This window comes from Mesocricetus auratus, unplaced genomic scaffold, assembly GCF_017639785.1.
Source record: "Mesocricetus auratus isolate SY011 unplaced genomic scaffold, BCM_Maur_2.0 Super-Scaffold_100031, whole genome shotgun sequence".
In the NCBI taxonomy this organism is placed as follows: domain Eukaryota; kingdom Metazoa; phylum Chordata; class Mammalia; order Rodentia; family Cricetidae; genus Mesocricetus; species Mesocricetus auratus.
In genome coordinates this window covers 17,905,678-17,920,856 of record NW_024429212.1, presented here as the reverse complement: position 1 = coordinate 17,920,856, position 15,179 = coordinate 17,905,678, and the positions used below count along the sequence as shown (strand labels likewise).

Below are 15,179 nucleotides of genomic sequence, written 5' to 3'. Positions count from 1 at the left end.
AGAAATCAAGGCTGCTGGATCAGATCAACAAATCATGGCAATGAACATTCGCAAGCAATGCTGTTTAGGCAAAAGGGCATAACTGGGTGAAACACCACAGCTTCGATGCCACTACAACGAGAGAATATGGGATGGAGAGACGGGGATGGAGCAGGAGTGAAGAGGCGCACGCATGGCAGAGCTGAAGGGGAGGCAGGGTGTGAATGAGGCTGTAGCTAAGAGAGGAGCAGGTTGGTGCCAGAGGAGTTGGTGAGATGCTTTTTTCTTTCCTTTTTAATTTTTATTTTATTTCTGGGGGAGGTTGTATAGGTGGAGAGCAAACAAGAAGGACTGGGAAATGAGTGGGATTAGGGTGCATGATGTAAAATATCCAAAGAATCAGTTAAAAATGTTAAAATAACATGAAATTCTTTCTATTATTTAAGTTTCAAGGGGAAAAGGAAAGATCAAAGCTGCTTTCTAAAATTTCAAGACTTTGTATAGATTTCAGTATTTTTATGAATATTTTCACATTCTTTTGTCCTCTCAGAAATGCACACGTTAACCACACAGTAGCCCTCCATCTGTTGTAGGCAGACAAGCAGTTGCTAGTCTGGTAGCTATTGCCTGCAATGACTGAATCAGAAACACCGAGTGTGGCCCCAGTGTTCTGAGTCCTCTGGGAGATTCATAGGTCTGCTAAGACTAAAAACCGCTGATCCAGAACATTAAACCCCAGGCTCACAAATCCCTTAACAGCTGTGTGCAAATTTTAGTGATCCCATGTCCCAGGTGATACAGGATCAGAGTAAATGTAACTTTGTCTAGGTCCAAACTTCCATTTCAAAACATAAGGTGTACAAACACCCCCACACCAAAAAGCAGTTCAACAAAATTGTTCTCTAGGGACATAATATGGTTTCAAAAATCTGCGGTTGTGGACCAGTAATATCAGAGGTTGCTGATCAGCTTGGAGAGCTGCACGCACAGAACATCCTAAAGTGAGTTTTACAAACTTGGATGAGGAAAGATAGATATTTTATCAAAATTCTGACACAACCTTATTCACATACTTAGTTTGGAAACGCAAGGCTGTAATTATAAGAAGGGAGCAAGGATGCCTTACCGAAAATAAACAGATTATAAAAATTCATGTAGGTATAATAAGGGGCCTTGCGAGAATGAGAAAAATTTACATGGTATATTCTTGTATTTGTGACACTTCTGTAAACAATTAAAACACTCCTTCAACAGCTCTCAGATGTCAACAAGAGAGACAGCCCTAAATGGACATGCTCAACGTGATTGTGACCTTCTAACTTTGTCTTTTTTGATGTAAGTTTTTATAACTCAGATGCCAGTTCTGTTAAATTACTAACTCTTACATTTTTCCTACTAAAATGTTGAACTCCAAGTTGTTGAAACTGTCTATGTGGATCAAATGAGACCTGTTTTAGAAAGGAAGTAAACCTGCCTCCTGTCTCATTTATATGAATGATCAATATTACTCAGTTTTCTTACCACTCAGTGAACTGTTTGATTTGTCAGATTGAAGTATTGGACTAAGTGAATGAATATAAAAACTTATTATGAACAATAATCATAAGTATATTTGTCATTTTACCAACTTCAAGGAAAATACTATCAAAGAAGCAGAATTTGGAAGGACGAAAACTGTGAGAAACATATAAGATCTCTGGTTTGCCCTGATTTCTGTTGTAGGATATGAGGTTTTGAAGAAACCAAACCAAATGTGGATATTCTAAAAGGATTAAAATTATGACTCAAGGTACACAGAGAAGGAGACAAGAGACTTTCAGACATGAGACTTGTATCATATGAAACAAAAGTAATCTAGTTTTGTTAACAAGGTTTTATTTTCCTTTAGATGGAAGATCTTTCTATGCAGCCCACACCGGTTTGAAGTCAGCATGTGACTGCAACAGGTTCTGGAATTCTTTTTCTCATGTTGTGCTTGGCTCTAAATCCATTTTCATTGTAATCAAACCCCAACATCCTATCAAGTAATTGGACAGACGTTTGGAATGATTTGCTATCATAATCATTCTTTGCGAAAGAGATGTGTGGGAGGTGGAAAGAGTTTGTTCTATCTCAACAGAGAGGTGCCACTAAGTGGAAAATGCCTCAAGATTCAAAAGAGTGGCCCCAAATTTTATTCTGTGATTGCATTTGTAAGCATATGAGTTTCAAGTAGAAGCCAGAAAATATCTGGTGATATGTCATAGGATTTAAAACATCAAAAGACTGACCTAACATGTTTGCTCTTGTTGCCTAGAACTCACTAATAGAAAAAAAACTGCAGAAAGCAGACCCTTTGTTAAATTCTCATCAACTCTCAAACTCAAACATGTGTCATGCATGGGGACAATGGTGGGTTATTTTCAATTCCTCAAATATCAAAGCAAAAGATCATGAGTTAAAACATGGCTTCTCTTCTACCTGAAAAATAAATGACTTTAACTTTCCAGTCTTTTCTTGAAGTTAGGCACTGGATTTTAGCCATTTTCCTCCACATTTTAAACCACCTCAATAATTCACAGTCTGCCTTTGTTTTGTGATAAGTGCTAGCTCTTTAATGGCTGTACCTGAGAGCTCCTAGTATGGATGACAGCAGCTCAAATAGAATCAGCCTGTCCCCGAAAACAATCCATAAAATGAAATAGGATATCTAAATTGAGAATGAAACGTGTGTATTCTCCTGCACAAGTATTTTTGTGCTTGATTTCAATAACTCTTGCACGGTAATTTAAGAGCAATAAAACTATTCATTTTTACACTTGATTTTACAGTAAAAGTACCACTTTCTAGCAATGACAGTATTGTTTGCTAAAATTATAGCTGTTTCTAGTGGACAACCAAATTATATTTTAATTCCTGGTATATTCCCTATAAATTCCTATTCTGTCTTCTAAAATGTCCTACCTATACAGTCTCTGTCCTACCTGTATTTAACTGCTCCCATGTTCAAAAACTTATCAGCCACAGCCCATCACTGACTGTCTATTGATGCCTCAAAAGCATAGGGTTTCCATTGTGGCAATTGAATTGTGATTTTACATAGATCAAACACAACTGCATTCTTTGAGAGAACTAGTAATGGACCACATGTACATTTACCTGTAACTACTGGTTTATGAGTGGATAGTGTGAGATCTAATAACTAGAGTATGGCTGGTTTAATATATGTGTCAACTGATACAGTAATTATTGAAATAAGTATTGATGAACAAATAAATAATGCCTCACTATCTTCATACCATATTTACTATATCATTTTATCCTCCAGCTGCTACCATAATTTCTATTCCCAAAATGTTTGTGAGAAATATAACCACAATGAGTGGATTCCTCCTAATGGGGTTCTCTGACAACCGTGAGCTTCAGATCTTGCACGCTATGCTCTTCCTGGTGACATACCTATTGGGAGCAGCAGGTAACTTCATCATTATCACCATCACTACACTGGACCCACAGCTGCAGGCTCCAATGTACTACTTCCTGAAGCATCTTTCCCTTCTGGACCTCTCATCCCTCTCTGTCACAGTTCCCCAGTATATTGACAATTCCCTGGAAGGCAGTGGATATATTTCATATACCCAGTGCATGCTGCAGGTTTTTTTCTTCACGGCTTTTGCCTGGGGTGAGGTGGCCATTCTCACAGTGATGTCATATGATCGTTATGTGGCCATCTGTCTCCCCCTGCACTATGAGGTCATCATGAGTCCCAGAACATGTAGGTTGGCTGTGACAATTGCATGGCTAAGCAGTAGCATCCCAGGAACACTGTATATTGCAACCATATACTCTATCAGGTTCTGCAGAGCCAAAATAGTCCACCAATTCTTCTGTGATGTCCCCCAGTTGCTCAAGCTCTCTTGTTCTAATGATTACCTTAGAGTAATAGGAGTGACTATTTTCACATCTGCAGTGGTTTTTGCCTGCTTCATTGGAATTGTCCTCTCCTATGTCCATATATTCTCCACCATTTTCAGGATGCCCTCTGGTGAAGGCAGGTCTAAGGTCTTCTCTACTTGTCTGCCACACCTTCTTGTTGTCTCATTGTTTCTTTCCACAGGCTTCTGTGCATATCTCAACCCAACGTCAGACTCTCCAACTGCTGTAGATTTCTTGCTCTCTATCTTTTACACAGTACTATCTCCAACACTCAACCCTGTTATTTACAGTCTGAGGAATGAGACCCTAAAGAGTGGTGTAAGGAAGTTACGGTTGAGTACAAAATTCACTGGTTAGAATCATTATTTGGTCGTGTGGTTACTAACTGTTCAATTATATGCAGGAATGCTTTTAGTCATTGGTATTCCTTCAACCTGTAATGTTAATAAAGAGTAATTTTCTCTTTAGATAAACTATATAACCATTGTCCTTATGCAAGTAAATTGTCTGATTTCTTTGCATTTTACTATTAAAACTGTTATTCTTTTGAATTAACAAAAATTAAGTCTTGTAATATAGATTGACTGCATCTGACCTCCTAGTGCATCTGCACACAGACACACTGATATGTGTCTTAACACTTTTGCAGAGGCAATATTACTATATTACAATAAAAACAGCAAAAGTTATACTACTAACCCCAGTTCCACCCACCAAGTCTAATTTTCAAGTCAACAATTTACTTTCAAATTTTTATTTTAAATTCATTTCTCTATCAATATACATACTGATATAAATTTATATGATATCACTAGGTATACTTGCATAGTCTTCTATTTTCCTGAATAACAGTTATTAATGAATATTAAAATTTATCTGTATATATTCATTCATTTTGCCTATATTAAATATCTTCAATATTCAATTATTGTAAGTAGTAATAACATTGAAGTTTTTTCTTATAATTATAAAGGCTTATTGAATTGAAGTGTTCAAAATATTCAACTCTCTTAAATAATGTTACCATATTACCTTCAAAAAATAAATCATTTATGTGCCAATTAGCAGTGTAGGGCCAAGGCACTTCTCTTGTAAAACCCCCATGATTTTAATAGTTCATGAAGAACTATGCATAGGGACTCTTAGAACTGGTTTAAGTCCTGTCAGATGCCTGAAACATAATGATAAATAGCGATAGATCTGTATAACAGCAATGATATTTACCTTTGCTAAATTTCTTCAAATATATGCCAGTTCAACAGATCAAATTCATTGATAATATTTGTTAGTTCTCTTGTATTTTAATTGCTTATATTTTCTCTTATTTTTGTAAGAAGCGTCATAAGAATGATAATCCATTGTTTTATAGTGGTAAAACAATTCTTCAGTCTCTATTTCAATTATTCCAGCCATTTTTATTCAAATTCTGTATATAGGATATTGAGTTTTAGATTTGGACATCTGTAGTAACAAAATTTAGTATAGATTTTCAAGATACAACCACAAGTGACTGATCATCATACCTTTCACCTCCTCAGAAACTCGACTGTCAATCCATCTGCAGAAACACGTAAATTACATTTGATTCTTTTTTAGTTATATCCTTCCACTTCTGTTATTTTATAAGTTGATTGAGTGACAACATGAGCAAATAAATCCTGTTTTCTAAGCTTATATTTTGAATGTATTTATATAAGCATCTAATTACAAATTTTGGCTAGCAAAATCCTGGATTATCATTACCAAATGACTTGGGTAAAGATCTGCTCTTTGGTTTCTATGTACTTTATTGTCTTCTGTACTAGAACTTTTGACTATCTTCATTTTAGTTCATAAAATTATTTTCTTAAGTCAGATGGTGATGGCACACACCTTTAATCCCAGCACCCAAGAGGCAGAGAGTTCGAGGCCAGCCTGCTCTACAGTGCTAGTTTCAGGACAACTAGGCCTATTACACAGAGAAACCCTGTCTTAAAAAAAAACCAAAAAAGTTTCTTTGTAATATTTGATCTTTCAAATGTATAAAATAATTTTAGTAATGTGTGTTCTGTGACATTAGTTTGATTTTATTCATAATTACAAAAAGCTTTGTTTAGACCCCAATTTTATTAAAAAATATAAATTCTATTTAAAAACAATACATTTCTCAATACTTGTTATATAATTGGATTTGCGCGGTTCATTTACAAATAACTTACTCATTTACATATAACTTACTTTCTATTCACACTAGCCTTGTGATTAACAACCGATGACCTTTGAATCCCATAAACGTGAGAATTCTGACATTACTGTCCCTTCCTTCCTTGTGACAAAACACTCTCTATTCTGGTTGGCCTATGTCTAGACTATAGGTACAGACCTGGGTTTCAACACCAATTTAGAGAAAAACACTGGAAGACAGAAGTCCATAAACAGCAGTCATTTCCACCAAAGATGGTGCCTTGGCTGCTCAGCTTTGGAAAACAGCCTCCCAGAGTCCAGATTCTGGTGCCTGAATCAGTAGTATCACAATCATTATCTCTGCCCAGTTATGTCAGCATCCCAAGCTATGCTGGGCTATTCATGGCCCTGAGTTCATCTCTTACAAGCTTGGTTACCTGCCTTCCAAAGAGACCTGCGAGGAACCTAGTATTCTTTTAAAATCCTGTCTAACTCAATAAGAAAAAGAAGTGGTATCTCCAAATTTGATGCAAATACAGGAAGGAAATGACCAATGTACAATTTGTTTTATATTCCCAGGGTTTGGTGACACCGTTATTGGCCAAGGAGAACAGGAAGACGCTTGAGTTACAATGAGATGTTTTAAATTCATTTTTTCATGTTATATTATAACTCACTCAGACTCATTCTTAGAAGTAGAAAATGAATAAGAGAAATCTCTCCTCAATTTGACCATGCTGGTGTATTTAATTCACCTTACTTGCTTCTATGTTCAGTCACATTTCTCCATTAAGACACATCTGTTACATAATTTGCACACATTTAAGTGCTGCAATTGTGAACACCCAATTATTCTGTAAAAGTTAAAGGAAAGCACTAATTTTTTTGTCTACTTGGATTATTCTCAGAAGCACATGCCTGTCTGAGTGTAGACAAGTAAGTTATAAGGCACCCTCCTCTCACTTGGTTTCATTTTCCTTAGTTATATTTTTTAATTATTTCTGTTTTGAGATTATAGCATAATTACATCCTTTCCTATTTCCTTTCCTTCCTCCAAACCAGCCCATACAACACACTTTGGACCCAAAATTATTAAACAGAAATTGAAGAAATAAGTAATTGATAAATTTTTTGCCTGTTTCATTTTTGGAAGACACAATATCCTTTTCTTAATTTTTTACTGTTTAAAGAAGCTTTTTATCAAGGAATGAGTGTTTCCTGCAGAGAATATTAATGTGCACAAGCACTGCCTCAGACAAAACTTGAGCGTGACACTGTCATGACAGTTTGCATTCAAAGAGGTTAATATATACAGTACTCTTGCTGACACTGCCATGACAGTTTGCATTCAAGGAAATTAATCTGTACAGTACTCTTGCTGAAACATTGGGTATTGATTTTGTCCTTATTTCATGTGATCACAAGTCTTAGGCTTAGCTTATATGTGATGAAATATTGCACAATCTCACTTCATCATAACCACAATGTTAATCAGTAAACTGGATATCAGTAATACATAAAGTACTTTGTCTTAGGGTTTTTCTATTACTATTAAGAGACACCATGACCATGGCAACACTTATAAGGAGCACATTTAATTGGGGTGGGTTGCTTACAATTTCAGAGGTTCAGTTCATTATTGACATGGCAAGGAGTATGGCAGCATTTAGACAAACATAGCACTGGCCACATCTTGGCGTGAAGGCAACGGGAAATGACATCAGACACTGGGTGGTAAAATAAGCATAAGAAATCTCAAAGTCTGCCTCCCACAGTGACACACTTTCTCCAACAAGACCATACCTACTCCAACAAAGCCATACCTCTCTATGAGCTAATGGGTGCCAAATACATTCAAGCTACCACATTTCACTCCCTGGACACCTTAAGATTTTAACCATATCATAATGAAAAAATAGCCCAACTTCAAAAGTCCCCAGTCTATCACAGTCTCAACAATGTTTTAAAGTCCAAAATTCAAAGTCTCTCCTGAGATTCATGCCATCTCTTAACTTTGCAATCCCCTATAAAATAAAAACCAAAAACCAAACCACACATTTCCAAAATATAATAGCACCAGATATACATTTCCATTTCAAAACACAGGGAAGAGAGCATAGCATGGACTATTGGAGAAAAGCAAGACTGGGCAAACACCCAACTCTCCATCTCCATGTCTGATATCAAAATGCTCTTGAGATCTCCAAACCCTTTCGGCTCTGTTGACTGAAACATGCTTCTTTCTCTTGGTCTGATTCTACTCCCTGTTATCAGCTTTCCTCAGTGAGTATCCCACAGCTCTAGCATCCCCAACATCTTAGGTTCTCCAAGGCAATCCAGGTGTCAATTTTACAGCTTCAAGAAATGACCTCTCTAGGCTTCCATTCAAGAACACCCCAGACACATTCCTGGTCTCTGTGGCTTACCTTGGTCCTCAGGAAAGTTCCAGGATGTCTTTCTTTATCCTTGACTCTGGAACCATGAGTCTGAAGCTGACAAGTTCTGCTCTTTACTGGGGCTGGAACATGGCCCCCTCGTTTAGTTACACATTCACCAGCTTTCTGTCTTCCATCACTGACTAAACGTGGCTGCCCTTGAACTTGCTTTGTAGACAAGACTCACACACAGATCCACCAGCCTCTGCCTTCTGAGTGCTGGGAACAAAGGTGTGCACTACCATTCTAAGATCTAAGCTTTTCTTTAATTCTTTTTCACAAGTTGGAAATTTAGGTGGTTAGCATCTTGCCCTGAGGTCACCACTCCCTTTATTCCATTTCTTAATTCATTTATCTCCTTGAACACAGGAGTTAGCTTCATTCCATTTAACTCCATTCTCTTTTTTCTCAAATTTTACATTTTGTGATTTACCCTGCTCAGCTTGTTCCTTTTCTTTATAAATCTTCATTAGAGTTAACACTAGACAGAGCCTGTACTAGTCTGTTTTGAGATTTCTTCTGTTACTGGAATTTAATCCAAAACTCTTCACTGTAGCCTGAGGCAGACTCATCTACAAGGGCAAGAGGCAGCCATTTTCTTCACCTAAATATCACAAGAATGATCTCTAGGCAGCATGCTAAAATTCTTCTACTCTGAAATCTCAAGTGAACCCCCCCAGTTCAAATAACTCTTAGCACCAATGTCTCCTATGCCTATACTAGTATGGCAAAATTAGCAATTTTTAAAAGCATTCCACTACTTTCCTAAATCAAATTCGCAAAGTTCATATTTTTCTGAACAAAAATATTGTCAGACTCATCACAACAATAACCCAATCTCTGGTGCCAACTTCAGTCTCAGAGTTTCTATTGCTGTGAAGAGACACCATGACTACAGCAACTCTTATAATGAAAACATTTAATTGGGGTGGCTTGCTTACAGTTTCAGAGGTTCAGTTCATTACCATCATGGCAGGGAGCATGGTATAGTGTGCAGGGAGTCATGGTACTCACTAAATCTTGATATAAAGGCAACAAGGAATGCTCTAAAACACTGGGAAGTATTTTAGCATAGGAAACCTCAAAGCCTGCCCCCACAGTGTCACATCTCCTCCAACAGGGTCATACTTCCCAACAGTGCCATTCCCTGTGACCTTAGGGAGGCCAATTACATTCAAGCTGCCCCATAGTTTTATTTCAGTCATCTGGCAATCTTATTATCACACACACTATGGCATTATTGTTATGATTATTACAAGGACACTTTATTTTATTTAGCAATGTCTTCAAATAATAAGAGTGTGGTACTGACAGCTTAATTCAGTATGTTGTGATTGTTCTGTGTTATTACTATTTGATTATCTCTTGCCGTACCTAACTTATAAACTAAGCTTCATAAGTGAATGAATATATCAAAAGGCATAGTATCTACAGAGTCATGCTGGTGAGAACTTAAAGGGAATATCCATCCACTGCTGATGGAAGTACAAACTTATACAGTCACTGGGAAATCAGCATGGTGGTTCCTCATGGAGTTGGGACTAGACATACCTCAAGGTTTAGCTATACAACTCTTGGGCATAGAACTATAAATCCTACTACATAGATAGTTGCTCACCAAAGTTCATTGCCACTCTAGTCATAACAGCCAGAAATTGGAAACTGCCTATATGTCTGTCAGTGAATGGATGGATAAAGAAAATGTGGTACATTTATACAATAAAGTATTTATTAATCATTTAAAATGAAATCATGATATCCAAATGTTAATGAATGGAGCTAGAAAAAATCATCCTATGTAATGTAACCCAGACACAAAAAGCAAATATAGTAAGGTATGTATTTACTTATATGTGGGTGTTACCTGTTAAGTCATTGATAAACAGGCTACTATCCATATAGCCACAGAAGCTAGGTATAGGATAAGGGACTGTGGTGGGGATACAAAGCTCCCTAGGAAAGAAAATAGAATAGAGAGTTATGGGTGGCTGTAGAAGGGACTGGAAGAAGAGACTAAGGGAGGGACAGCAAAAACTATGGACCATCTGAGGGGTTGTATGGAAATCTAATACAGTAGAAGCTTCCTGAAATATACACATATATGATGGCAATCTTAATATAATTGGCAAATAACAGGGAAAACAGAACCCAGACTGCACATCTCTCATCACCAAATGGAACTTCCAGTACCAGAAATAGGTTATATAAATGGAGTTTCACCACTACAGACTAGTATTCGTGATACTGAAAGTTACTCTGAAGAGTTTCAAGAGGAAAAGGCAAACACCAACCCAGATACAAACATTTCTATATACAATGGTAACCTGCATTCAAGATACACTGAAATAATAGCGCCACTAAAGTTGTGGGAATATGATTGGAATTAATGCCCATTCCATAAGATGGAGCCTTTCCCTGACACTTCTTGGGTGGCCAAAGACTAAATACACCAGAGATCTGGAGGAAACCACAATATCACTGTTTAGCTAAAGAAATGTAACAATAAAATTTCTCTTAATGGTGGTCTGCTATATTCATAGATCAGTGCCTTGCCATGCCATCATCAGAGAAGCTTCTGCCTGCAGTAGATGAGAACAAACACAGAGATCCATAATTGAACAATGTGCAGAGAAAAAAGACTTTGGAACACTCAGTCCTAAATGAGATGCCTGTATCAAATATCCTGCCCACCTCAGGGCTCAGGGAATCCTGCAAAGGAGGAGACTTAAAGAATGCAATAACCAGAGGGGGATGAAAGAGTCTAAGGGTCAGAGGGGATGGAAGCCACTAAGGAAATCAGCCCTGCTAATACCGCAGGACTGATGTACATAAGAACTCCCAGAGACTGTTGCAGCATGTACAGGGCCTGCACAGGTGCACCAAACGGGGTCCCAGCACTGTGACAAAAGAAGTGTACACAGTCTCCATCCACAACTCAGAAGCTATCTCCAATTGATAACTTCTTGAAAATAAAAAATTAGCTTTCTACAATGGGTCTCACTCTTTTTATTAAATAAATTTTATTTAAATTAAAAAACTTATTTTACATACCAATCACAATTCCCTCTCCCTCTCATTCTCCCATGACTCCCACAAGCCCCCCATCCCATGCCCATTCACTCCCCAGGGAGGGTGAGGCCTCCCATGAGGGATCATCAAAGTCTGTGGGTCTCACTCTTAAGGACAGGTCCCAAGCTTAGTTACTAGTGGATGGCCAAGACAAAATAAACTCAGTGGTATCATCGGAGGTTCTTTGTCAGGGCATATTTTTTAACTTTACAGGCCATTTACATATATACTATGTGTACTGACTGGTTTTGTATGTCAACTTGGCATAAGCTAGTCATTAGAGAGGAAAGAGTCTTAGTTTAGGAAATGCCTCCAGGAAATCTAGTTATAAGGCATTTTCTTAGTTAGTGATCAGTGGGGGGGCACAGACTATGTTGGGTGGTGCCATCCCTGGGGTGGTTGTCCTGGGTTCAATAAGGAAGCAAGCTTAGCAAGCAAGTCATGGGGAGGAAGCCAGGAAGATCTTTTCATCTTCCGATATCTTCATTTTCTTTTTCAATATCTTAAAGTTTCTATTATAAAAGTCCTTCTCTTGTTTGGTTAGAGTTACCACAAGATACTTTACATTTTTTAGGCTATCATGATAGATGTTGTTTCTCTGATTTCTTAATCCATTTGTGTTTTATATGTAGGCTACTAACTTTTATGTGTTAGTGTGTTACCCCTATACTTTGCTGAAAGTGTTTATCAACTATTGGAATTTCCTAGTGAAATTTTAGGGTCATTTATGTATTCAATCATATCATCTGAAAAGTAGAGAAAAATTTACTTTTACATTCCTGTTTGTATTCCCTTGAGCTCCTTCAGTTGTCTTATTTTTCTTGCTAAGACTACAAATTCTATGTTGAATAGATCTGAAGACAATGGACAACTTATCTGTTCCTGATTTTAGTGGAATTGCTTTGAGTTTCTCTCCATTTAAGTTGATCTTGAACATAGGCTTCCTGTAAACTGCCTTTATTATGATTTCAGCTATATTACTTTCTCAGGACCTTCTCTACTAGAGTTGTTGGACTCTAGCAGAAACATATTGTTGTGGCTGTTTGATTTTGTTTTTACCCTGGCATATAAGCATCTGGGTTTAGGGTGATTGTAATTCTAGGTCTTGTCTTTGTTGGGTGAGTTTTTCACTCTTTGATTTATGTTGCCCTCACTGAATCTTAAAAGCATATGGTGGCTGTGGGTTGCCTGATTCAAAGTGCTTCTGTATCCTTTGCCAGGTGAGGACATTGGAGATTCTCATATAGAACTTGTTTCTAGGTGCTTGGAGATGAAAATAAGGCATGGGGATAAGCTGGAATGGTAGAGGTAAGGAGATCCACAAGAGAGAAGAAAACTGGGTCTGCCTTTGGGTCTGCCACAAGGGTCTCTGAAGTCCCCAAGGAATAGAAGAAGAGATGGAAGACAGACCCCTGCAGGTAGTCTGCTGCAGGACTTGGGACAAGATTGAAGAAAGAAGACTGAAAATCACCTACCTGATTCCCTTGCCATTGTGGCCAGTGGGTTTCCAGGGTGAGCACCCCAGGTATTGGAGAGTCAAATGAAGGGAAGAGGTGAGGAAGGAAGGCTGTAGGAAACCTGTTTAGTCTGTTTGGAATGACAGCAGAGAGGAAGGAGAGGCCCCAGCAGATGGTCTTTTGCAAAGCTAGGGGTAAGATTAGAAAATCGAAATTTGAGGAAAGGAAGTAGAATAAAGACTGCCTACCTGTTTCCCTGGCTTGTGTGCCAGTGGGTTTCCAGGAAGGTGTGTGATAGGTAATCTTTATTGCCAACTAACTAGATTTAGGATCACCATAAAAACAAAAACAACAAACAAAAACGCACCTCTGGTTATGCCTATGAGAGTATTTTCAGAATAGTTTAACTAAGGAGAAAAGATGAACTCTGAAGGTAGGTTGGTACCATCCCATGTGCTGACCCTGAGCTGAGTAAAAATACTGAAATTTTATGTACTTATGATGTTCTGCATGATGTTTGAAGTATAGCTGTTTTGTAAAATGACTAACTCCAACCAATTAACATCTGCACCACCTCCCATAGTTAACATGTAACTTCCACTCCAGCATTTTGAAGAATACAATATATTGCTAAATACTACAGGGAGTATTTGATGCCCTATCTAACTGAAATTTTATATCCTTTGACCATCATCTCTGCAATATTTCTCACTACTCCAGACTATACACTGCGTTTTAATTGTCTGCAAAATTAGCTCCCATAAATGAGGGAGATGGTATGGTATTTATCTATCTGTAGATGATGTATTTCACTTAAAACCACAGCCTCTGGATGCATCTCTATTATGATAAATGGAAGGGTTTCTTTCTACTTTATACATGGGTAGTATTCTGTTGTATATGCACAGTATGTTTCACTTACCCATTCATTTGGTGAACACAAATTTTTTATATCTTGACAATTATAAACAACACTGCATACATATCTAAATATATTATATATAATGTGTGATATGATAATATTACTTCTTTTATATAATATATATCCTTGGGATTCATGTTACCAGTAGTAGGATGGATGGATAAAATTGAAACTAGTGTTGATTTTTAAGGAATTACCTTTTTTTCCAGAATTGTTCTAGTGACTTATAGTCCCACAAACCATTATCATAATCAACGTAATGAATTTGGCAGTCACTTCCCAAATTTTCCCTCTGGGGTGTGTGTGTGTGTGTGTGTGTGTGTGTGTGTGTGTGTGTGTGAAGAAGACTTGATGTGAGCTCCACCCTCTAAATAAAGTATGGCATCCACAATACTGTGTAGTTAACTACCAGCACTGTGTGGTGCATAAACATCTAGGGCTTATTCTTCAGAACAGTAGTGTTATACATGCTATAAGTCATCTCCTCATTTCATTAGGAGACAATCACTATTCCATTTGCTGACATAACATAAATATTGCCAATTTCAATGTGCATTGAATGTTACTATTAGAGAGGCCTTCTTTTTGTGGAATTGTATTTGTTCCTTTGAAATTAGCATATTTCTTTAGCATATTTTGTTCATGTTTTGGGAAATGGCATGAATCTCGTTTTAATGACTGATGACATTTTCAAGCAAAGAACTGAAATGTTTCATTGTGTTTGCTTTTGAAAATGGACAGTATACAGATATACAAAATGATAGTCACTGCACTCACATCTCACATTTTGGACACATGTCTCTTTTTATCTGATATGACTATTAGTGCAATTTGAGTAAGGATCTATTGGGCAGCAGTGGAAATTGTTCTAATATCTAAGTGAACTACCCACTGTACCAATTAACTTAAAAACAAGATTTAATGCTTAGCTATATTATCTTAATTTATTGTTATAAAAATTACTCAAATACACTAATACAAACCAGTAAGATACTTTCTTCACTGCTTTGATTTTATTCATATTAGGTGTATTCACCTTTTTATAAACCAGAAGTCTGTTCTAATGAGATGGGGAAGGTTACAACTAGAAAGTCAGAGAAAATTAAAATTTTGATTTATGGGTTTTAAACTTAACCAGATCAGTTTTAAATTTTTTAATAAATTAGATAATTTTCATACTCCTGTAGGTTTTTAATGTTGACAACTTAAAGAATGAGTTGTATACCAAACTAGTAACAT

The 15,179-nt window shown here is 37.1% G+C and overlaps 1 protein-coding gene across 1 annotated transcript; it reads left to right on the top strand.

Annotated features, from left to right (window-relative positions):
• Positions 1-3,312: 3,312 nt before the first annotated feature.
• On the top strand, positions 3,313-4,287 carry LOC101843148 (olfactory receptor 14J1-like). Its single transcript, XM_005077454.3, has one exon. It carries the CDS (start codon positions 3,313-3,315, stop codon positions 4,249-4,251), a length of 939 nt encoding a protein of 312 aa, XP_005077511.3. The 3' UTR covers positions 4,252-4,287.
• Positions 4,288-15,179: the final 10,892 nt, after the last annotated feature.